Below are 26,283 nucleotides of genomic sequence, written 5' to 3' on the forward strand. Positions count from 1 at the left end.
CTCTGGAGAGAGTCAGAAATTCAGCACAGATCATTATAAGGACACAGCTTCCCTCACTGAAGAGCCAGATGTCTGTGCCGTGCAGCACGCATAATCCAGGACTGTTCTCACCCAGGAAACAGTCTGTTCACACTGCTGTCTTCTGGGAAGCGCTACAGGTCCATTTTTGGCCTGCACCTCTAGACTTATGAACTGTTTTTATCCAAGTGCCATAAAATTACTAAACTCATAATATTCAATGAACTAAGTATGGTAGAATTTCGTTGTACAGCTAAGTGTAATGACAATAAAGGCATTCAATTCAATTTAATACAGTTTGTACAGTATAAAACCATTACGCCTATTGAATGTCCTCATAATAATAGGTTCACTAATATGTGTGTGTGTGTGTGTGTGTGTGTGTGTGTGTGTGTGTGTGTGTGTGTGTGTGTGTGTATGCATACATCTCTGATGGCAAACAGCCTGGCCCTCAAAAACAGTGTCAAGGGAATGACATGCATGCAAACATGCATGTTTCCAAATGTTTTTGAATTAACATCTGAGTTTCTTAAGAATACTAAAGGGCTGAATGTGCTTTTTGGTGTCCAAGTCAATTGTGTCCTAAGTGATTAACCACATTAAAATAGGACACTGAAGGAAAGGCAATCACCCAACATGTCTATCCTCAGTCCATATGCTGGATGTATTAATGGAAAGCTTGTACAAACTGTCTTGTTAATTAAGACATTATGATCTGGTTTCAATGTCTGTTTCATCAATAAAGAAGAGCCTTTTCAAACATGGTAATCTTAAGACATAAACAAATCAAACAGTAAAGCATGGTGTTAGTCTATGGCTTAATGTCATGCTGTCAGGATCAGTTGTACGACACAGTGTCCAGTTCTAAGAGCTGAGCCATATTTGTCAATACCAACTGCAGAATCCAAGTCGTGTACTCAAAATCAAATACTCATGTTACTGTACATGAATGTTCGTCTGACTGGCGGGAGACACAGTCACAAGTGCTGGACATATATCACATTTAGAAATCTAGTGACGGTTTAGTGTAAGTTGAAAGCCAGAGATTATTTCAAAAGGAATACGTATGCTCTTGTGTGGTCTGAGTAAAAGAAGGAACTTGTTTGTACTTCAAAATACATCATTTTAACTGTTCCATTGAGGAAATAAATGTTGCCATGTTTAAATGCAATTCTGAGATGTTTTATTTTAGTTCTATTTAGTTTTATAGGCTATTTGTGTTCTCTGTGGTTCTCCAACAATGTTTTTTTTTTTCTGTCTTTAACTGAATCATAATATCCTGTTGAGATTCATTGAAACAAATTAAATCCCTTAACCTGTCAGCGTTATGCTGCGTTAGAATTATACTAAGATCCATTTCATTGCAATTGATGTAAACATATGCTTCACGTTTTACAAAGACAGCTCTCTTCCTCCATCTACTGGCCGAGTGTGTCAGCAATGCAATGTTGTTATGAGCTTAGATGCAGAGCTAATTATTGATGGTCAATACGACTAGCTGTTTTATCCATCATTACTTTGAATTATAGATTGTCAAATTAAATACAGCCTATATAAAGCATATGTAAAAATTACTTAGATTATAACTTTAATCTATATTACTTAGATTATAACTTGAATCTATGTCTATGTAACACTCCTATTCACTGGTTATAAAAGATTGAAAAACAAAGCAGTACTGAAGCAAAATATGTGGTTTGTTCATTATGACACCTCTCGTCAAGGTCACAATAAGAGAAAGCTGATGCACAAGAACCTTACAATGCTCAGATTACCCACTTGAGACTTGAAGCTCTTTCCCTCAATTCACACAGACTCAGAAAATGTACCTCTATCAATATGTTTCTCTCATACCATATTTTTGGTGGTGTGGTGAAATGTTCTAAATAATACATGACTTATGCTGATACAGTAATAGCATAATTACAATAGGCTACATTATTCGTTAGCTTATTTATTATATTATATTATATTATATTATATTATGTTATGTTATGTTATGTTATGTTATATTATATTATATTAATCACGTTTCATCTTTAGGTCATATTTAGCACATTTGGCCACACCCTCAAAAATATGGTAGCCTATGAGAAAAAATCTTAAAATGTAACATTCAGTAGCACAGTAATATGCATGGTCTCAGATATATTAACAAAAAATGTATAAACATATCCACTATAGTGGACAGTAGGCTATGTGTTCACTTTTCTGTGGGCTATACATAATCCTTAGTTCCCTAATTTTTATTCTTCGACCACCAAATTGTGATTGTGGTGTTACATACAAATATAGATTTTCGCTGGGTGTATGTTTACTTCTAGAAAATATTTTAATTAGAGGTGTGCAATAAATCTGACTCAGCAGCACGTCCCCAGTGTTACGTCGAGGCAGAGGCCGTATCCAAGTCCGTAACTACAAACCTCATCATCATCATCATCATCCTCAACAACATGGCGCCAGCGTACAGCTGGACTGCACACAGACGCCACGGCACTTCTTCAACAAGTTACTTCACTCACTAAACGCAGCGTCGCGAAGATTTTTGTTGCTTTTCTTTTTACTTTTCTTATTATCCAATTCATTTGTTCTATTTGACAAGCAAAGATTAGCCCTTTTGGTCATCGTGGTCTCAAAAACTCACCTGCTTAGCAAAAAGAACAGACAGTAGCCTACTGGACTCACTACTGTATTTCTCAAAGTGAAAGGAAAGTGAGCACTGAGATTACAAAGACGGGAAAAGTACTTTTTTCCAGAAAAATAAGCCATGTAACTTTGCTCGAAAGGCTTTTCTTCAGAGGACATGCATCTAAACATGAGCGAAAATAACTGTCCACTTGAAGAAAGGGATAGAGACAGACTTCCTCCTATACTAAACCATGTAAGTATTTTTCTGCATTTCAAATAGGCTATTGCAGACTGGTTGTAATTTACAGATATACAATATAAATATATATACGTTATCATGAATGCAGCATTTTTTTTTTAATCTTATCTTTATCTTATAAGTTTTTTCCTTTTTTAATGCATCACTGCTTTTGAATTGGACTAATTATTTAGACTGGATCCTACGTGAAATTAGCCTACAGCTGAGTCAACACACTTTTTGCAGTGTAAAAAGTCAGCAAAACTAAATATTGATGGAATATTTAGCTAAACATACTGCATGTGCAGTGTATTTTATCTTAGTGAGTGTGTATCTTAGTGTTGAAAGCACACAGAATACATCAGACATTAATGTTTCGTTTCTGCAAAACAACACTGATGCTTCTGGTTACGCAATGAGTGACACAATCTCAATTAACAAGTTTTTGTTTACCTCCACTACTGTTTAAATCTGTTTTAATATGTATTTTGTATTTTTTTAAACTGATACTTTTTTTATTCAAATATTTGAATAAGAGGGAGGGGCATATTACTAGTACTATTTCTTTTTCTTTTTATGTTAATCTGTCAGTTTTGTGTAGTATACATATAGTTTATTGTAGTATCTGTTTTTCAGTGCCAAATGTGCACATATACAGGTGTACTGCAGCACCGTTTATTTTCTAGAAATATCGGAATATAACGTGGATTGTTTCATCAGCAGAGCTTGGATCGTGGACCGAAGCTCCCTTTCCCATCTTACGGAAGTTTCATCTCCACCCTGAATCACAAAAGAGAGTCAGGCAGCCATAGTTTTTCTTCTCCGTTCCTGCTACCTGCAGTTAAACAAGGTCAGACTCCTTCCAGTGATGCCACTTTTGGTTAATTCTTGTTAGATATCTTAATTATCAAATACATCCACAGTCTGTGCTTCAGGTCTACAAGCTGGTAACACAAGCAAAGGTTACTATGGCTTAAAAATGATATGCATGAGTGATTTAAAGGTAGTTCCCTTTTACAACATGGCAAAAAACTCATTGCATTTCAAAGCTGTTGATTCGGCTGCTCTGAATTAATAACCACTTCACTGTTTTAAGCAGATGTTTTCCTTTCTTTGTCTTGGAGATCAAAGATGTTGTCTATGTGATGCATTCATCTTCAAGTCTCTGACAAGGCACAAGTGTGTTCACGTCTAACATGTCTTTAGCACAGATGAGCTGGGAACTCGCTATGAAGACACTTCATGGGCTGGAGGCTTGACGCAGTGCTAAAGCTCGTTAAATATCTCACTTTACCTTGTAAATTCACTGGCCAAACCCATGAAAACATCAGTTGTTCCTACTCTAGTCCACAAGTACAAATAGATTTGTGAATTTTAACTCATCGATCAGCCTTATTCAGTGCATATGTTGAGAATGAAAGGACTAGGGTGCCTTTAAATAGAATAACAATTTGTGCTGATGGTAATTGCATGTCACCGGGTAGTTATTGGGATGCTGAGAGTCATTGTTTTGATAGTTGTTTCTGATAAGATAATGACAAATAATTGTTAGCTAGAGAGTGATTGCAAAAATCCCCATGATGAACGGACCACCTTGCTGATATTGTGAGCTGCCATGTAATTCATTTTGTGTGTGTTTGTTTTCAGTGAGAGAGCTTCCCCCAATATTTCCAGATGTGAGACATAAGCATCGTATCTCTATTGATGTTCTCCCTCCAGAGGTGAAAGCTCGTTTTGTTTCAGAACCCATTATTCCCATTCGAACCAAAACCGTCAAAGAGTTTCAGTACGTACTTCTCCTTCCCTCAGTAACCCGTAGATTCACAGATCAGTTATATACTGATACAGTGAAGTATGTTTAACCATGTCTTTGTCTGGCTGTAGGGACGATGTTGAAAGGGCAACTATCTCAGGGGATTGGAAGCAAGTCCATGATTTCTACTTGACCACATTTGACTCCTTTTTGGAACTCAATGGTGCCTTTAAGGTGTGTTGAAGCTCCCAAGTGTGTTGTTCTGGTTTCAAGTGTTGTTGTTTTTTTGGTCACATACTAGGTGTCTTTAACTACAATGTACTTGCATAAAAATAACTGTACAATGTAATTATTGTGTTTATGTTGCATTGCAAAACACATTTGCTGCTATACTGTGGGATACGGGTAAGGTTATGGACAGGTTTCATGGTATGGTTAGGTTTAAGGCTAGGCTAAGATGTAAGGAAAGTGTCACAGTAATTATAGAAGTAATTACAGAAATTAATTACAGCTGTTAGTTGTAATTACATGGTATTTTTTAAACAAGTACAATTTAAAAACATATATTTATACAATAAGTGCATTGTGTCAAATTATTAATTTAAATGTTAGTACATAGTAGTTAAAGACCTTTTTAACTAGGTTGCTGTTGATTGTTTTCATATTGCTTGAAATATCTATTGAGCATAAGTTTAATTTGCCAAAGGGCCCAAATTAATCACAGCCCACTGTAAATCATCTGTTAATTTAGTATGTGTAAAATTTAACAACAATCATTTAATATATAAAACTTTTTTTTAAAAATATTTCACCCGTTGCACAATTACTAATAGGATATAACTGACCTATCTAAATGTGTTTTTATTTAGACTTTTGAATAATGGTCATTTTATGAATGAACATCCTTTTAAGTATTGCCAATGTTTTTAATAAGAACTCTTGGAAATCTGTGGAAAACATAACCGTGAAAGTCAGGAAAGAAGGAAAACATTTTGATCTCCAAATGAATCAATGAGCTCATTGAGGGAGTAAAAAAGAACATCTGCATATGGTTTCATCAGAAAATGTTATTTTTATATGAGGTGAATGTTTTACCAACCATTTTATATGGGAAGTATATATAAAATGTAAGTGGATAAAAAGTGTGCTTAATGTTTTTATGTTGTAATGTTCTCCTTAGAAAGAAGCAAATGCTCCCTTCAACACTATTGAAGACTCAGGAATAAACATCAAATTTGTCAATATTGTTTATGATGCCTTGCTCCACACGGTACGTAAAGAAACTTTCCAAAACACAAACTGACTGAACTTCTCTTATAATTGAATTACACAGTAAGCCAGTGCACAAGGCTCTTTCTGTTGTTTTAAATTTGATGTTAACTAAATTGGTTTAATCTGGCTAATTTTCAGCCCGCGGACACACAGAAATCAGTCCTGAAGGGAATTATTAATAGCTTATTAAGAGAATGGAAGGGGTGAGTAGTGCATTGTGTTCTCTCACTGGAGCACTAAAAGAGGACATGAAGTCTTTGCAGAAAATTGCGATTAAAAAAGAATCACTGTCAGCTTTCTTTCTGTATTTTTAGGCCCCGCACAAAGGATGACCTTAGAGCGTATTTTGTTCTTGTGCAGGTAATGCCATTGTTTTTACACATTTGGGTTTTCTTTTTGTTCATAAAGAAATTCATGATATTTTTTGTTCTGTTCATCTCTCAAGAAAGCAATGCTTTCTTTTACTATAACATCCTGGCTCGATGAGTTGATCTTCAGTTTTAGTGAAGGTACTTTGAAACTACTTTAAAGTTATCACAATTTAAGTTAGAATAGAGTCAAGATACAGTACTGTAAAAAAAAACTTCAAAACTACAGTAGCTACTAACATAAAGTAGCTAACTACTTTGAGCTAACTACATTGAAGCTATTTATTAGGACACAATTCTAAATGTATAACAATAAGATAATATTGTTTCTTGTTATGATAAGAGCAGTATTTATTCTCTAATATTTTTTGTCATATTACACTGGCAGAAAAATACAACTAATTATATTTCAGCACCAGAATTTATATAAATTTTAAAACATTGATATCAGCATGTAACTAGTGTTGTCAAATGTACTGACTTGGTACCGAAGTCGGTACTTTTGACAACACTACATGTAATTAAATAATGTGCAACAAAAAAGATGTGGGGATTGCACTTTTAAGTGATTCGTTTATTTAATCTGCAAAATGTAGTCGATTTATGTATTTATTTGGTTAATTACGTGAACCGAATAAACAAACTGATTTATCATAATGAATCATTCTCCTAACACTAACTAAAATACGAGAGAGAGAAAAGATAGTTGAGGAGAGTGTATCTGAATACTGCCTCAACTTGCTTAAAAAGCTTCTTGCGCAATAAAATGTGATTAACAAATATAGTGTTGAGTTTTGATGTCACGCTAGCGAAAATTTTGTTATGTTAGTGTCTTTTAGTTACTTTTTAGTCTTTTAGATACCCATACACTGCTGGTTTCTTTACTCCTCTTACTAGTGAATTCAATTATTCAATTATTCATTAATTCAAAATTGCCTTCATTACACAGAACCCACAGACATGTGATACCTTTCTGTAATACCTGTAATTTCCATTTGTGAACCAAAGCAGTTATCTGTGTGCGATCCTATAGATGTGCACTTATACAGCAAAATTGCTCTAATCTGTCTTTGAGTTGCCCTTTGTGTTGTCAGCCATGTTAAACACCCCAGGCTGAGTAAGAGGCGAACCGGAGTTGCAGGAAACTCTTGATCTCCTCTCTCACCACATGGCCCATTGACTCTAGACATAGCTCTGCTCTAGTGCAGACAGATCGTGAGCTAAGTGTTTACTTCACACATGACCAGCGCAGGCTGGCCTGGGACTGTCCAAATAAGGACACAGCAACTGGATTTGAGCCTGGGAAACCGTGGGCAGAGAGAGAGACGATGGCTTGGTTAGCAAGGATTCGGTTTGTTCTGGGGTTCAGCTTTTTTCTCTCCATTTGATGGGGATCAGTTGTGGTGGGAGTTTAGACGTTTTCATAAACAGAAGCATGTACAGATGTCGTCCTTCGCATATAGCATTATTCATCTCCAGACTGTTGATGGGCTCCCTGACCTACATTTCCATGGAGGACACAGTGAAATTGAAAAGCCGAGGCAATTATTGGGCTGATCTGTCTGCCACCAATGTCAGGCAGCCTCTGTATATTGCGTTCACTGTGCCGAAGTAAGGGATGAGATCATGCTGGAGAGGAAAAGAGCTGGTTTCCGCTGCAATGCCACTTCTTATTAAAAGCCAGACTTCTTTCTCTGCTCCTAAACGAAAAGTTATATTTCCTTTTTGAAGTTTGCTGAAATGCTTCTCTGTGTCGCAGAACCCTCAGTACACCAGCCCTGCCACATATGTCATCTATGCACACTTACTGAGGCAAATAGCAGCCCTTGCTGAAGCGGACCACCATTTCCTGATGCACTGGTTTAAAAAGTGAGTCCGACGCAGCCAGTCTATACAAGAGAGCAATTAACAATGGAAAAGTCTATATCTTTTTGTTTTAAATAATTTATTTCTTTTAAATACAATTTGTGCAGTTTGTACAATTTATGTGTGAAACGTCATTATAATACACTGCCATTCAAAAGTTTGTGGTCAGTATGATTTTTTTAAAAGAAATTAATGCTTGACTTCATTTCATTTAAGCTATTTGCCTTTTTTATCTTAAGTAGTTGTGAATTTAATTGTGAAATATATCAAGTCAACAAATAAAGTTGAATTGTGCACTATATAACAGTCAAGGCAGCTGGTGTCAAGGCATTACACAAACTGACAGTAAAACAAGAAGTGTGTATGGATTATATCTCTCTGTTTACGATGTTTCATCTTATAGGCTGCCTCAGAAGCGTTTCAAACAGCTGGTGGAGCGCTTGCAGCTCTTCATCACCACCCGCCTATTTCCTGCCAAGCCAGAAGACCTGCCATCCATGGCCAAATGCTCTTGGTGGATTCCCTCAGCCACTAAAGTCCTCTCCCTTCTTAGTGAGTACCATTGTGCTAGCCACTAGAGAGGGCTTGGCGAAAGTCAAGATGCTTTCCCGTAATAATTTACCTGTAATAATTCCGAACAATAAAAAAAATTCTAACATTGATCTTGTTTTAACAGATGCGGCAAACAGCATTTCCTGTCTCCCTATCGTCCCTTTCACTGATTTCTACAACCTAACCCTGGACCATATAGACTTTATGGAGGATTATCACACGTGGCAGGCTCACGGAAATTCAAACAGGTGTGACAGCAAAAATATATTTTCTAAATAAAATATTTATTGAAACCTTATTGTTTATGCAATTTTGCCTTTTTTTTAAAGGATGTTTTACCAAACAATGATGCAAAAGTAAGATTCATGTGTGAAACTACAATAAACTACAATTAGGTTAGGTTTTTAAAGAAATCAATTTTATTCAGTATGAATGCATTACATTTATTAAAAAAGACCGTAAAGACATTTATAATGTAATTTTTTTAAAATAAATTTGATATAAATCAATCTTTCATCCTGAATTTTTTTTATCATGGTTTCTATAGAAATATTAGTACTGTTTCCAGCATTGATAATAAAAATGAGACGAAATGTTTCTTCAGCACCAAATTAGCATTTTAAATTGGCTTTTGAAGGATGATGTGACACTGAAGAGTAATGGCTGCTGAAAATTTAGCTTTTTCAACAGGAGTAGATTACTGTCAGGATCACCAGTCACCATGCCTGTTTCCTTTACACACTACATTTCCCATAGTCCTCGCTGGTCATCACCTGCAAACCCTTCCTAATCACCACACCTGTCTGTAATCATGCTCAACAACTCTCCATAAAAGCCAGCACCACACACACAGTGGTTGTCTGGTCTTGTCCTTGCTAACCTGGACTGTTTTTATTGCTAAACGCTACTTGCTTGCATCTACTTACCTGTAGGGATGGGCAAATGAAGCCTCATGAAGCACTGAGGTTTTCCCCTGATTGTTCCGGGAATAGATTCAAAGCTTCGAGAGTGTCGAAAACAGCGCCATCTGGTGTTTAGCAAAAAATAAAGCAGCCAAAACCCTGTGAAAGAATCTTCGTCGGACGAAGCAGTCACCACGCATTTCCTAGATAGTTTCATGTTACATACACAAATAAAAGCCTAACAGTTCGTGTGTGTGTGTGTGTTAAATTTCTCTCTGTGATAAATTAATTTAGCCATTAAGCTCTGGCATTTAATGCCAGTATGAATATCAATATGATGTAATAGAAGAATAATGTACACACATATGTGAATTGCATATGGCAAATATTTTATTTTCCTGAAATAATTTGCATTCTTCATATTAATTGTATGACTTGGTATTTAAAAATGTAATTGAATAAGTCTGAATGAAAACTTACTCGTAAAGTAAGATCTGGGGGTTCGAACATTCCGACACGCAAAATGAATCGCGCACGTGATTGGACAGAAAGTAAGGCTTCGTTTGTAATTGGTCACGTGATTTCTACGTTAACAACACAAGCCTCGAATTGCAGCTTCATCTGGCACGCCCATTTATGCTTGACACGAGCTCCGACACCTCGGTTCAAATGTCACATCACTACTTATAAAACCCACCAACCCACTCCAGCCGGAATTCCGTTACAAGCCTGTTCCAACCCCAGAGTTCAGTATCAAGCCTGTCCTGGCTCCTGAGTCTGCATTGGAGCTCACTCTAACCCCTAAGCTTGCATCAGAACCTGATTTAACTACCAAGTCTGCTTCAGAGTCCGTACCTACTTGTGAGTCTACTCTAAACTCCCCTTCGGTCCTTGTTTCTGTACGAGAGTTTTCCCGAGACCAAGAACCCGCTCCAAGGATCATAGCATTGCCAATTCCAATGGTCACAATGCTTCCAGTGAGTGATCTTCCCGAGTCTGCTCCAGTGAGTGATGTTCCCGAGTCTGCTCCAGTGAGTAATGTTCCCGAGAGAGAAGTTCCCGAGTCCGTTCCCCAGTCCGTTCCAGTGAGAGGAGTTCCCCAGTCCGTTCCGGAGACTGTTCCAGTGAGAGGAGTTTCCCAGTCCGTTCCTGAGTCCGTTCCAGAGAGAGAAGTTCCCGAGTCCGTTCCTGAGTCTGTTCCCGAGTCAGTTCCCGAGTCCGTTCCAGTGAGAGGACTTCCCCAGTCCGTTCCCGAAAGAGAAGTTCCCCAGTCCATTCCCGAGAGAGAAGTTCTCCAGTCCATTCCCGAGACCATTCCAGTGAGAGGATTTCCCCAGTCCATTCCAGTGAGAGGAGTTCCCCAGTCCATTCCCAAGGGAGAAGTTCCCGAGTCCGTTTCAGTGAGAGGAGTTCCCCAGTCCGTTCCCAAGAGAGAAGTTCCTGAGTCCATTCTCGAGTCCGTTCTAGTGTGAGAGGAGTTCCCCAGTCCGTTCCCGAAAGGGAATTTTCCGAGTCCGTTCCAGTGAGAGGAGTTCCCCAGTCCGTTCCCGAGAGAGAAGTTTCCAAGTCAGTTCCAGTGAGAGTAGTTCCCCAGTCCATTCCCGAGAGAGAGGTTTCCGAGTCTATTCTAGTGAGAGAAGTTCCCCAGTCCATTCCCGAGTCCGTTCCAGTGAGAGGAGTTCCCCAGTCTGTTCCAATGAGAGAAATTCTCAAGTCTGTTCCAGTGAGTGAAATTCTCCAGTCCATTCCAGTGAATGAAATTCCAGAGCTAAGCCCAGAGAGTGCAGCACCGACCATAATGGCTCTGGTGTGGTGCAACTCACCAGTTTGGTCTGTTTCATTCCTCATTTTCTCTGGTTGTTGTGATTTGCTACATTTGCCATCTCATTTCACCCTGTCGGTTAATAAGCTGTTTCATCATTGTACTCACCGTTCTCCATGAGTCTGTATTCCATGACAATTACGTTTGAAAATATATTCAAATAGACATTTTAAGTTATTTTAAATTGTAATAATATTTTACAATATTACTGTTTTTACTTTATTTTACAAATAAATACAGCCTTAGTAAGCATAAGAGACTTACCCACCCCAAATATTGAATGGTAGTGTATGCTTAAAAAAAAGAAATAACTATTTTTAATGGGATTATTAAAAGAAACTTACTTCAAAATAAATTATGTGAATCCAAAATAAATTAGGTGAATCTAAAGTCTTTATTTGAATAAAATCATGCAATTTTGTCTCATAAGTAAATTGACCTTGTTGTAAGGATGCTAAGATAAATTTACTGAAAAACAAAGTACAAATATATTTATTTTTTATTTTGCAGTATACACTAGTGGTCAGCCAGTATCACTCGATTAATCAACCTCGCCGATGTATTGGTCTATCACTAGTGTACACTTTAAAGTTACCCTTTAAACTCCTCCCCCAGACAAAGTCATTTCTGATCTATATTTTCTCAGGTTCACCTTCTGTCAGTTCCCTTTCATCCTGTCCACAGTGGTGAAGAAGGCCATTATCCAGAGAGACTCTGAGCAGCAGATGATCAGCATGGCCAGGGTGAGAATTCACATGCCTAAAGAGCTCTCACTACAGCCTTAAGATGAAAAAGATAGTCTCTGTTTAAGAGAACATGTCTTCTAGTCTGAGAGGATTTTCTGATAACAATCCTAGCATGGGTGGGGCAGCGTAATCGCCATTCCTATGGCTCCCTCCCAAACATATGTGTCCAGACTGTAGGATAAACAGACATGTGGCTAGAGAATAATATCATCATACACCGCAAAAGGACAAGCATCATTCATATAAGAAATGTTACTCAGAAACAAGACATCTAGAGGCATGAAATAAAACCTAGATGAAGCCATGTTCTGCAAACTTGTTTCTTTCAGGGGGATGTTTACTGATAAATGCTCTGTATGTCTAATGCAGCAAACCCTGGTGGACAAGGTCTCTCGCAGGCAAAGGGTGGATATGAGTCTGCTGTTTCTCAACATTAAAGTTAGGCGTCTGCAGCTGGTCAGTGACTCACTGGATGAGGTAATACTGCTCGGTCCAGATCTGTAAACGTAGAATTGCGTCTGTTCCTGGAGATGTTACCATGAGTTCCTTTGAACCACTGAAAACTATTTAGCTCTATAGGAGGAAAGACTTTTGTATGGGCTGCATTACTCTGGATAAAGTAGCACAAATCTACATTTTGTTTTCCTAGGCTGAAAGGACTTTCAGCCAAAAGCATTTACATTATATTCTGGAAAGTTTTGAGTCTGGCTAAGACTTAATTTGGAAAAATGGCCCCTCCATAAATGTGTTCCCTTTTTTAATAGCTTTCGAGAAAGCGAGCAGACCTGAAGAAAAAACTGAAAGTGACGTTTGTTGGGGAAGCAGGGTTGGACATGGGTGGACTCACAAAAGAGTGGTTTCTTCTCCTGATTCGACAGATTTTTCACCCAGACTACGGTAAGATGGTCAGGACAAATAGTGCCAGTCTTGGATGATTTACAGCTTGTATATGCTGCAAAAAAGCAGTCTTGTTTTCCCATAAAAACATCTAAGCTATTTCTATAAATTCAGTTCCTTGAGAGACAAAATGGCAAAAAATATCAAATGTTTACTCTTATCTTAACAAATATGTCTCCTCACTAACAAACTTCAGAAAGGTATATGTTGAAAAAAAAATCCCAATAGTTGAGAATTTATACCCTAAAATGGAGTGCTTTTCTAATGGTATGGCAATTTTTATTATTTTAACTCTATTAATATTTTGAAGTCAGTTGTTACTTAATTTGCCTATTTTATATTGACAGTGTGTGTAAATAAATAACACAATCATGCTCATTCTGCTCGTTAATGTTTATTGTTCTATTCTGTGTCTGTGTGTCATGTTTCAGGCATGTTCACATATGTGAAGGAGTCCCAGTGTCATTGGTTCAGCAGCTGGAAATGTGACAACTACTCTGAGTTCCGATTGGTTGGAGCCGTATCCTTTCATTTTCCTGCAGTTTATACAGTATAGGTGGTCACGTGTGGGTGTGACAAACTTAAAATAGTGCATAAATATAGAGTCAGCTCCCACTTGGCACACACTTCTGAGGTTCATTCTCGTCCTTCTGTTTTCTGGTGGGAAATGTATTTTCTGCCACCAATCTGTGCTATGATGATGTGAAAATGGAGCATATGCTATTTTTATGCCACGTGATTTCTAAATGTTAATTACACGGTTATAATGCAATATGACACTAATGAAAGATGCACAGATATAGTTATAGTTATGAAATGGTTTTGTAAATGATGTGGTGCGGGGCGGGCACGTGTCAGTGTTGAGACCCGGTCCACACGGTGCTCTTGGGAATGTGTAAGGAGAGACACGGTGGCAGCCAAAGCCTGCCATGTCCTGCTTTTACCCCTCTAATTGTCCCCCTGGCTCAGGCTTCTTGATACATCTGGCTGCCGGTCCAGCGCACGACCTAGCCTGCGCCTGAGTTCTCTCTCCTGCAGCACAGAACTGCTGTGTCACATCAGTGAAAAATTATGAAATAAAGATTCTTTTGTTTTGTCCCGTTAGGAACAGCCAGAGCTCGGTTTGTGTTGTCTCATCGCTGCAGTCCTCATGGAAACTGTCCCGCCTGTCTGCTCTCTCCCCTCTCTCTCTCTCTCCTGAGCTGAGGACTTTTTTTCCATCGCCCTCACTACACATGTGGAGAGCACATGGGGTTGAGTTGTCAACTACAGCTGAAAGCACTTACTCACAGGGCTTTTCACTTTTTCCTCTAAATGTATTATACACCTGTTGGGTGTTCTTCCATGCATCTTACTGTGATACTTTAGGGAATGTTGTGATATTAGGAAATATGAAAGAACTTGTGCACCACTAGTGGCACCAAAGCGTTTCAACAGCTTTCTTCATCTTCAATTGGTATTCAGTTGGGACACTCAGACAGATTACAATTCCATTTGCTGCCACTAGTTGCACAGAAATGATAAGTTGTGCCCCAAATGACGTACTAAACATTATGCAGTTATACTATGCACTATGTACTGAACCATCTAGTGTATAGTTTTTATAAGGTTATTATGTCATCCAACATCGGATAGTCATTCTGATAGTCCCTCCCCCTCAGCTACATAAGGAAAGTGGTGACAGTTGAGTGCATGAAGAGTCCAACTGTACTTTTTTCGGCTAATTAAATGCATTATCTGGGAATCTGTATTTTACTTTATCAAAAATTTTAAAGGAAAAAAGTGTAAGGCACGGAATACGTCACCAAAGAGAAGTCTGACATGTGAGATTGATTTATGATATATTAAACATGCATGAATTGTTCACAATAATATCAAAAATGTGCATTTAGAAAATGAATTTTTATTTTATTTTATGGCTGTCAAATTTAAAGGAAGATGAATTTTTTTTCTTTTCTTTTTTTCTTGTGTTGACATATTGAAACAGGAAGTTGGGGTGAGACATATCAAAGGGCTCAAACTTCTTTTTTATTTTAAAGCCAGTAGGCTTTAGTTTCCATTACAGCCATAAATCATAATTTGCTACTTGCTATTGCTATCCAAATACATATGGGTTTAGGAGAGGGGCGTTCTTATTCAAATAAGCACTAGTACTTTAGCATATAGAGCAGCTCTGGCCTTCAAGGTCCACTTTCCTGCAGACTTAAGTTACAACCCTAATCAAACACTCCTAATCAATCGGCCTTTGATATCCCACAATCCTGTGCATATACACTACTGTTCAAAAGTTTGGGATTGGTAAGAATTGTCTTTTACTCAAAGTCTCTAATGCTCATCAAGGCTGCATTTATTTGATAAAAAACAGCAATATTGTGAAATATTATGTTTTAAGATAACTTTTTTTAATATTAAAAATGTAATTCATTCTTGTGATGGTAAAGCTGAATTTTCAGCATCGATTACTTCAGTCTTCAGAGACATGATCCTTCAAAAATCAGTATATCAATATATGGATTAAATCAATATGCTGATTTGGTGCTGAAAAACTTTTCTCATTATTATCATCTATGTTGAAAACAATTGTGCTGCTTAAATTTTTGTCAAAACCATGATCTTTTTTTCATTATTCTCTATAAAATATAAAGTTTGAAAGAACAGAAATAGAAATCTTTTGTAACCTTATAAATGTATTCACTGTCACTTTTAATCAATTTAATGTAATCCTTGTGCAAAAAAAGTATTAATTTCTTTAAAAAAGTATTACTGACCCCAAACTTTTGAATGGTTGTGTAGTTTGGTAGGCTAATTTAAAGATGTGCATTTTTGTATCCATTTTTTTTTTTTTTTACATTTATTTAATTTCTGCTCTTAAAAAAAGCTATGCAACCAAATATTTGCTTGCAATCTCACTTGATCTTTATTTAGATCATTAGACATGAAAATTATGGAAAGCAAACTGTTAAAGGTGCCTTCGTATTAACAGACAGCGGTGACTTTGGTTTCGGACGCAGCCATTGTGTAACAGAAGGCTATAGGTGTGTGTCAGGTCTGTGAATCTCTCCAGCTGTGTGCACTTAACTCCATCTGTCAGCTTATGGGCTTGGCTGTGTATAACAGCATCACACTGGACATCCGCTTCCCCCCCTGTGTCTACAAGAAGCTGCTGACCCCGCCCATTGTGCCGTGTGACCTCGACACCCCCGTTGGCATGGCGACCCTCACCCTGGAGGACCTCCAGCAGATTATGCCTGTATGTACACAAGCTGTGACACCCCTCATGGCATAATATTCAATCCAGTCCAATCCTGATGAACACAAAGTTTGTAAGTCACTGATGAGTGAACCACCAGCTGTCATTGTGCAGTGTAACACATTATTATTCCAGTATAAAGTAATTATATCCTGCAGCCCATATAGCTTATATGTACTATTTAGGATGTGTTTCTCATTATATGGTTACATTGAGCTCACTCAGCCATGTATAAACAGTGTAGATGGCTGACAGAATAGTCACTGGAACCAGAAATAGCTTTTGCGTTATCGTTTGCACTTCCAGGGTGTCACCCAGCCATCACAGGCTCACACACTCCTGTTGTCTAGTTTCCTGGATGTGATTAATAAGCCTCAGATGATGCATTGTTTGGTAATAGCACTCTGTTGGCTTACAGCTTTGCTGATTAAGTCATGCCTGTCTTGTGATTCTCACAACACCCTTTGAAGTATCATGTTTTGTTTTTTTCTTTTGAACTCCTTAATCCTTCAGGTTAGTTTCTCATGTTTTGTTTCTAATATAGCAAAATATCAAGTACAACATTTTCAATTACAGTTACTTATTACTGTTAATTTTGAAACAAACAAGGTAGCAAACAAAATTGTCTGAATGTATACAAGTCTGATTTTACTTACGAAAGTTTGGGGTTAGTAAGTCCTGAAAAAGAAATGTATCATGGTTTCGACAAAAATATTAAGCTAGGGTGACCATATTCCAGGACATGTCCGGCCGGGGTTTCGAGATCGCCCAAAATATCCAGGATACGGCTTTTGCTTTATCGTCGCCATTCATTTTGTTTACATGCACACCTTTTGATTCAGTAGGACTAAATTAATTCCGATTGGTGAATCTGAATGTAGTGTTTACATGAAGGCTAAACAAGTGATCGGTTGATGTGCGTTTTAGCATTGCTAACAAAAATTCCTGTGCTTTCGTCTCGATCGGGATCCGTGTGAAGCAGAATGCATGACCTGCAAAGCTGGCACGTACGTGTCAGTGTCAAATAATGTAATAATGTAAACATAATGAATGGTGACTGTAGAAAGCAAAAGCCGAATCCCGGGCATTTTGGGCGATCTCGAAATCCTGGCCAAACATGTCCTGGTTAAACAGGACGTATGGTCACCCTAATTAAGCAGCACGACTGTTTTTAACATTTATATTAATAATAAATGCTTCTGCCACCACTGAAGAAAACACACATTTGTGCAATTGGACTTTTGACTCAAAACCCTCTAGTTAATGAGATATAAACATTGTAGCAAGCCACTTCACTGTTTGACAACTAGCCCTGCTCTCCCCTACATCATTACAGTTGTTGTTTTAAATGGTATATTATTAAACTTATTAAGTTTTAAATACCTTTAATTAGAACCACATTGGGTAATCATGACTGAATGGTTCCAGTGTACTACAAAGCTAATTTATGGGTTTTTTTTAGACATAATGATATGCCTGTTCAGATTCAGCCGTTTCCTCTCCTGTGTCCAGCAGAGGGCGCCCAATATTAGCTATTTCTTCTGAAGCAACACTCTGTGTCATAATACAGACTAGTATGTATGCTGAAATATAATGTACAAGAGGTTGATTGTATTTTGAAAAACTAGTTAAGCTCCGCTTTCATATTGATTTCCCTTCACTCTCCTGTTACTGCAAAGTTAGATTTAATTGAGCCAGATGTTCTGTTTTAACGGTCTCTGGCTTCCTCCAAACTTACATAACTGCCTGCGGGCGTTGTTTGCTTCCTTGTTTCAAACTTTTTCCAAAGGTAATGTGGACTTGGAACCTTTAAAGTTACTTTCTTAAAATGAAAAAAAAAGAGCAAGATTTCCGCCATTTGCCTCAAACAGTACAAACAAATCTCATCTGGTATTACCGGTATTATTTTATTAGCCACACAGACTTCAAACTAAAATGAAGTGCAGCCCTTTAACATAAAATTTAATGATCACACAGTCACAGATACTTCACATAATGTCACATATGTTGAGACATTATCATCTCTACTTTATTTTATTTTCAATGCAGTTTTTTATGATTTGTATTGAAAAGTGTTCCTTCCTCTGCAAAGGAGAAATACACATATAAAAAGTTGCAAATTCAGAATATTTGTCTAATGTAAGTGCTTGTGTGTACATTTCAGGATCTTGCTCATGGGCTTGGGGAACTCCTTAGCTATGAAGGAAACGTTGAAGAGGACTTTTACACCACATTTCAGGCGAGTCTCTAAACTTGACCTGTACAATCAGGATGTTTGCTCTGAGACTTTTCTCTCATTCCATGGTATCTAATAGATAAGCATGTTTGTCTGATTGAACTAGACGATGAATTCTACAGATAATGGAAGCAGAGGTCATTTCTGTACATTTCCCTCTAGGTTTTTCAGGAAGAACTTGGAGTGGTCAAGTCATATAATCTGAAACCAGGAGGGGACAAGATCCCTGTTACCAACCTAAACAGAAAAGGTGAGAGAGTATCCACTCTCTAGTTATGTGCATGACTGTGTTTTCACTTTTCAACATGAATTGCCTCATTGTCTTATTCCCGCTACTGAAGGATTGATCTGTTTGTCCCTGCACAGAATACATCCAGCTCTACATTGATTTCCTGCTGAATAAGTCCATCTACAGGCAGTTTGCTGCTTTCTATCATGGTTTTCACAGTGTTTGTGCCTCAAATGCCCTGATGGTAAGTTTGCTGTATAGTTTTCGTCAAAATCCTCATTGCATGGTAAATTAATAAGGAATTCTGAGGGGAATACTCTGGAAGCAAGTGAGTAGAAGCCAAGAAACAGCTTGACATTTCACTTCAACTAATCATTTTTAGCAAAGCAAGCTCTGCAATATTCTACTAGTGGCTCTCAGACAGAGTGAGTTTCAGAGGCAGGAGAGAGGGCAGGGTCTGTGGGCTGTTGTGTGTGTGTGTGTGTGTGTGTGTGTGTGTGTGTGTGTGTGTGTGTGTGTGTGTGTGTGTGTGTGTGTGTGTGAAGGCTACATCTGTGTATGGTCCATCCCTTCCCCCTCTGTTGGAAGGGTGCCCTGTAACTGGGCCTGCTTTGTTTGTTCAATCTCCATACCATATCCAGGCTCTTCTGCTACTGGCTGGGAGAGACCTCAGAATTCAAGGTCAAATAGAATGAATACATAGAGACCCCCAGAAAAATGCAAGTCTCTAGCTCTGCTTAGCATGTCAATTGGAATCTGAACAAAGGCGCAGTTTCTTGCAGAATTTTCACAGCTCATGAGTATGTCATTTAACATGCTCTCTTCCATTTGTTTAAAAACAGCCAATCCTGACTAAATGAATGGCTAGTTTATGAGATTTTTATTTATTGAAATAAATATTATTATTGTAATTACTAATAAGTTACTCCAAAGTAGTCTGTAAGAAAAGACTATTTAATAAAATATGAACATAATAAAAAATATTTTATAATAAAATATAACAATTAATATATTATTAATAATAATAAATAGTTATTATTATTATTTACTAATTATTAATGTTACATATAAATTCCTTTTGAACAAAACACAATAAATAATGGAAATAAGTACTAGTATAATTTCTATTCAAATTGGAATATCAGTTTCAATTTATATTTTGCCTGAAAGAATATCCAGTACAATTTAAAGAGACCAAAACTGATATACATTATAGACTTCCTGACTCTTTAGATTCTTTTTTCATTCCAAGCTGTTGTACGGTGGGAAAATGTCGTTATTGTGATACATGGATAACAGTGTTTTGTATCAGCAGAAGTTGAAGTTGTTTTGTTGTTGCTTGTTTTGCATGTTGGCACTATTTGACATTCCGTGCAGTTCGCTGAGTTAATAGTTCTTAATTAAATTTCTTGTGTCTTAATGCATGTTAAAGGAGTGTGATTCAAACTGTGCCCTGGAATAGTTTGCATAAGAAACCACATCTACCTATACACATTTTCTTTCTTATTGCAAAACTTTCTTTTATAAAAACAACACTTCCTTGAACCTAAAACTACTGATGATGTGTTCAGTGTTCAGGATGAAGTGTATTTGTTGGATATTTTTCTCTATGCTCTATCTTGGTGATGATCCAGCCTCAATTTAGACTTCCCAATATGGTGATACCCCAGACTGCTCTCTTAATCGAGAGATGCACACAGAAAAAAAGAAAAGCAGAGGGGTAGTAAATTCATCAGACCATTTTAAGGAATGTTCAGCCTGTGAATCATTTGTTTCTCTCAGGGTTCACTGAACTGCACAATCACAGGATGCTTTGCTCAGTTTTTTCTCTCTCTCTGTATGTTGTAGGATCAGCTATACATGTGTCTAGTTGGTTAACAGTGTTACAGTGGTAAAATAGTGTAACAATGAGAAGAAATAAACATGATTTCAGACCTCCTCTGGCCTGATTCCACTAACCATGATCAACTTTAGACCCTCCCTGTCTTTAGTGATTACGCAACAGTTGACTGTGTCCCTGGCTGCTTATGTAAGAGGCTCTGTAACGGTAATATCTGACTTGCTGGTCCTGGTGTGGTGTGAGGCGGGGAGGGGTGAGGTGGAGGGTTAGGGGAGGGGAAGGACGTGGCAGATTGGTTTGGACCATTGCTACCTATTTTGTGGCTTAAAGACCTATCTTTATCTTTCGTCCTCTCTGTTTTTCACACTGTCTGTCTGTTTCTCAACACACTGCACAGCACAGTCTATGTACGTGCAGGGTGTGGCATTAGAAAGGGTTTCATGTTAATACCAACACAGAGTAATTTTACTTTACTTTAATTTTACTTTACTTTTTCTTTTTTCTTTTTGGTGTGTATGAAATGTGTGATGCAAACACAAATGCAAAACATTGTTTAATATGCAGATTTGACTGATTCTTTAATTAATGTTTATTTTCTCTAGGGCTGTCAATCAACCCTTTATTTTAATTGAAATTTTAATTAAAGCCATATTTTTTATTAAATGTTAATAAATTAACATTTATTTTGTTGAACATTTTAATTTGGTTTATTTTGTCATGTCTTGCTATTTTTCGGCATCTGACTTTTTAAGATGCTGTGCCAAATTAAAAGTGTAACTATAAAGAATGCAAATGCTGAAATGCATAATTGTTTATTTAAATTGATAATCTATTAACCCTTTTCAATGTGGTAAAATTTTTGTAACATTAGTTAATATATTAGGTATCATAAACTAACAATGAACAATAACAAGTATTTATTTAAACCTGGATTGACATTAATTAATCAACTTGGCTGTATAAGTAATTTCAACTTAAATTATATTAAACTGACTTTGAGAAAAATGAGTTGAATGTTATATAACTTAAAATAGTTAAAAAAAAATATTTTGTTAAAGTAATGTATAAAATGTTGTCATGACTTACTGATCATATAATTTATTGTTTTACAGTGTACCGTTCAAATTGTTTTTTGAAAGAGATTAATATTCAGTAAGACATTAAATTGATCAAAAGTGACAAAGACATTTACAAAAGATTTTAAATACATTTTAAATACTGTTCTTTTGAACTTTCTATTCATCAAAGTATCCTGAAAAAAGTATCACAGTTGTGCTGCTTAATGTTTTTGTGGAAACTATTTTCAACATTGATACTAATAAGAAATGTTTCTTGAGCGCGAAATCAGCATATTAGAATGATTTCTGAAGGATTATTTACAGTAACACTAAAGATTGGAGTAATAGCTTCTGAAAATTCAGCTTTACCATCACAGGAATAAATTACATTTTAAGATATATTAAAATAGAAAAGTTTAAAGTTTTTAATTTTAATTTGTAATTTAAAAAAAATACAATATTACTGATGTTAATGTATTTTGATTAAATGAATGCAGCCTCTTTTAAAAACATTTTTTTTTTTTTAAACTACAATCCCCAAACTTTTGAATGGCAGTGTACATTTATACATTGTCAGTTCATGTTTGCTATTGCTAGTGCTAAATAACTGTAATTAATGTTAATTATTGCTAATGTTCATGTATGGAACTTTACTATCAAGTGTTACCCAAACTTTTTTGTTGCAGTGTTTATGTGCAGGTGATTGTGTGTAATTAAATGCATCATTTTTATACGTTATTTAAATTAACATTTTTTCTCCACAAATATGCATCTAATTATAACTATAGAAGTAATATAAGGACTCATTAAATTTGTCATTTATGTAGCTCTTGAGGCCAGAAGAGGTTGAGATCCTGGTTTGTGGAAGTCCTAATCTGGACATGGGCTCTCTGCAGCGAGTGGTGCAGTATGAGGGCTACAGCAAGACTGACCCCACCATCCGGTACATGTCTTGTATACAATTTGTTATAGTCATGCTTTCAAATGCATGTCTATTAGTAGAAAAGTGACTGTTCTCTCTGGTGTTGCAGGGCCTTCTGGGACGTGGTTCTGGCCTTTCCTTTGGAGCTGCAGAAGAAACTGCTCCACTTTACCACAGGAAGTGACCGCGTTCCTGTGGGGGGAATGGCCGACCTCAACTTCAAGATCTCCAAGATTGATGTCTCCACTGACTGGTAATCATCACAATGGCTGATTGCAGTGAAACGACTGCATGCATGTTCATTCTCTACAGTTTATTTATTCATCTTCTTCGCAGGCTTCCAGTGTCGCATACATGCTTCAACCAGATTTGTCTACCTCCATACAAGAGCAAGAAAGAATTACGGCAAAAGTTAACTATTGCCATTTCAAATGCAGAGGGCTTCGGATTGGAGTAGATTACAGTTGTAGATCTGATAATACAACTTATAACTGTATTCAGCCTGCATTCACTGAAAGATGATGGGCAATGATATTGATATTGATATGATGATTAACAGCCAACAGGGTTGTGCATCAACTGAATTTAGATTTTTGAATGGTGGTGAAGATGTATTTGTAATTGTAGCATTGTTGGTTCATTAAAACCTTTTTTGAAAGATTTTGAAATTATAGGTTTATAGACTTCATTTCCCAGAATGCATTGCCTGTGTTAAATATCAGTCAATTCCACTTCCTGTCATGCCAATTCCAATTCCAAATCGACTACCTGCGATTGTGGTCAATTCAGTTCACATTCACACTCATGAAACAATTCATTGGAGGATAACGCACAGCAGTGATAATGTAAGCTCTAGATGTAAAGTTTCAGCAATATGACATATTGTGGATTGTGTGTACAGTGTAGTATTATTTGTTGTGAACCAGGGTTCTATGATGAACCCAGTTAAGCTGTTTGTCTTTAGTCGTTATGTAATTTGGACTCCTCTAATACCATTTTATGTGGTATTAGAATATGGGGATTTTATGGATAATACAGTGTATATTTGTTCAAGAAGCTCAATTGTGCTGCAATATGAAATAAAAAGTAAAATGTTTTAGGATTTTCTCTTCAACATGGGCCTGGTCTAATGTCCCATGCTCTTGTTGAAAGTAGGTCAGTAAGGGGCTTGGTCTCAGCTAAAATAGCCTGGCAAACAGGCTGTCAAACTAACCCAGCATTCTTAAAGAGACAGCGCTTTGTCTCCAGGGTTACAGAAGCCCACAGTTAATAAAAGCTTATTTTATTAAAATTCCTTAACTCAAGCATTTTCTCCGTTTCTGATGGGCTTTTAAATTGTAGCTGTTAATAAATTTTAAACTTAGTAAAGGTTTGTGTCTGAGCTCAAACGTCTTTTTTTTTTTTTTTTTTTTTTTTTTTTGAGTGTAGTTTAGTAATTATCGACAACCCTTTCTCATCCTCTCTTGGGCATGAAAGGAAGTTAGGTAATGTGATTTTTGTGTGTGTCAGTGAATGTTTCATGTTTGTTGACTAGCCATAACATGGATGAACTTTTTTTTATTTTATTTTTTATTATTCTTTAAATAGAGTGGTTGACAGCAGTATTGGTCGCAACAACAAAAACATTATTTATTTTACAATTAATTCTCTGCTTTGTGCCATCAGTTTCATGATTCATTTAGGACACAATCAGAGGTCTAGTGATACTGCAGTATGCTAGTAGATGGCCTCTAACTAGTGGGGTGTATATCAGTCACCCTACTTATCCTGGTTTGGCTTGCGTAATTGGACACTTGTAAGTGGTGTATTTTTGCATATTTGTGGCTCATCATGTGATGTGATTTTCTTTGGACTTGTGAAGTGGCTTTATATGTATTTATATCGTCTGTCAGTCTGAATCACTCCAGTGTTCATGCTATGGTTTTATCTTCTCCAATGACTGAATACAAATGTATTTACCATGTATTTATTTCAACTTTGCTCATTCATTTTTAATGAATAAAGTTACTGCAAAGATTTTGTTTTGTTTTATTCTGTGATGAAAGAGAGATCCCTTAACCTGTATTTTAGTTAGCTTGGAGTTATTGCCACCTCCTGTCTAGAATGTGAGCCTAGAGCATTTCTTAAAAGTCATATGAAGAATCTGAAGGTCAAATGATGAACTACAGAGAGCACAACAAGAGCCGCATACATTTCACCTTAGGCTCTTTAAAAGAACAAATTATTATTTGCTATATTTTTACTGTTATAATTTCTGCTGTTATGAGTGATGTTTTTATGCATAGTCTTTTTATTAAAAAATTTGTACAAAAGTAGAACACAGGTAATGAATGATTATCTTCACTATGCAAAATATGTTTATTTGGTGGAAATCACTATATACACTAACATTCAAAAGTTTGGTGTCAGTAAGATTTTTTTAATGTTTTTGAAAGTCCTTTATGCTCACCAGCGCTGCATTTATTAGATCAAAATACAGTAAAAACAGTACTATTTTGAACTATTATTACAATTTAAAATAATAGTTTTAATATTTTTAATAACGTTAATTCTTGCGATGGCAAAGAGTTTTCTGCAGCCATTACTTCTGTCTTCAGTGTCACATGATCCTTCAGAAATCATTCTAAAATGCTGATGTGATGCTCAAGAAACAATTATTATTTTCAATGTTGAAAACAGTTGTGCTTCTTAATTATTTTGTGGAAACCAATATAATTTTTTTAGGATTCTTTGGTGGATCCTAAAACAGCATTTACAGTGCTGGTCAGAATTATTTGCCCCCTTGGTAAATATGATCAAAGATGGCTGTAAAAAATAAATCTGCATTGTTTATCCTTTTGATATTTTATTTTTTTTTTAAATGCAAAAATCTAACCTTTCATTGAAGTAAAATAACTGAAAGTGGGGGGAAAATCACATTATGAAATAAATGTTTTTCTCCAAAATGTGTTGGGAATAATTATTTGCCCCCTTTTATTAAATACTTTTTGCAACCTTTTTCCAAGATAACAGCTCTGAGTCTTCTCCTAAAATGCCTGATGTGTTTGGAGAACACCTGACAAGAGATCAGAGAGCATTCCTCCATACAGAATCTCTCCAGATCCTTCAGATTCCCAGATCCATGTTGGCGCTGCTTCTCTTCAGTTCAGCCCACTCATTTTCTATAGGGTTCAGGTCAGGGACTGGGATGGCCATTGCAGATGCTTGGTTTTGCTAAGATTTCTAGCAGAGGTTGTCAGGTTTTGATTTTTTATCTGTTGGTATTTGATCGAATCCATGATGCCATGTATCTGAACAAGATGTCCAGGACCTCTGGCAGAAAATTAGGCCCACATCATTAAAGATACAGCAGAGTATTTCATTTTACACATAATTTTCAGCTTTTTGATTCTGGTTGCACTCTTCTGAATATTACTAGATGCAGACAGGTCATTTGGGTTTTGTTTGTGTACTGTATCATAGTAGGGAAGCACACATTTTCAGATATAGATAATGTATACATATTGGTTTAAAGCATGACCAAGCAGGCTAATATTTAAGAAGAAAATAATCTGCAACTGCTGCGGTCTAATGGTGCTCCGGCCCATGCTTTGGAACACACTGCTACTCAAGACAATGACCCGTTTCTATAAAAATGGATGGATGAGCTGACACTCAAGGGGGAAATGGGCCCCCATAGTCGTGGT

The 26,283-nt window shown here is 36.7% G+C and overlaps 1 protein-coding gene across 2 annotated transcripts; it reads left to right on the forward strand.

The window, feature by feature from the left end:
* Positions 1-2,453: 2,453 nt before the first annotated feature.
* hectd2 (HECT domain containing 2) lies at positions 2,454-24,608 on the forward strand. 2 transcript variants are annotated; one of them, XM_084134988.1, is made up of 21 exons: positions 2,454-2,899; positions 3,608-3,734; positions 4,532-4,670; positions 4,769-4,871; positions 5,818-5,907; positions 6,048-6,112; positions 6,224-6,269; positions 8,037-8,146; positions 8,547-8,695; positions 8,820-8,943; positions 12,066-12,162; positions 12,535-12,642; positions 12,930-13,062; positions 13,494-13,582; positions 16,154-16,312; positions 18,477-18,551; positions 18,711-18,798; positions 18,915-19,021; positions 22,503-22,618; positions 22,707-22,850; positions 22,934-24,608. In XM_084134988.1, the coding sequence occupies exons 1-21, from the start codon at positions 2,822-2,824 to the stop codon at positions 23,052-23,054; spliced, it is 2,268 nt and encodes a 755-aa protein (XP_083991114.1). In that variant the 5' UTR covers positions 2,454-2,821; the 3' UTR covers positions 23,055-24,608. The 2 variants fall into 2 exon arrangements, with proteins under 2 accessions (XP_083991114.1, XP_083991113.1); XM_084134987.1 differs by having other exon boundaries at positions 2,460-2,899; positions 3,605-3,734.
* The last annotated feature ends 1,675 nt before the right edge of the window (positions 24,609-26,283 follow it).

This window comes from Abramis brama, assembly GCF_963993115.1.
Source record: "Abramis brama genome assembly, chromosome: 14".
NCBI classification, from domain to species: Eukaryota; Metazoa; Chordata; class Actinopteri; order Cypriniformes; family Leuciscidae; genus Abramis; species Abramis brama.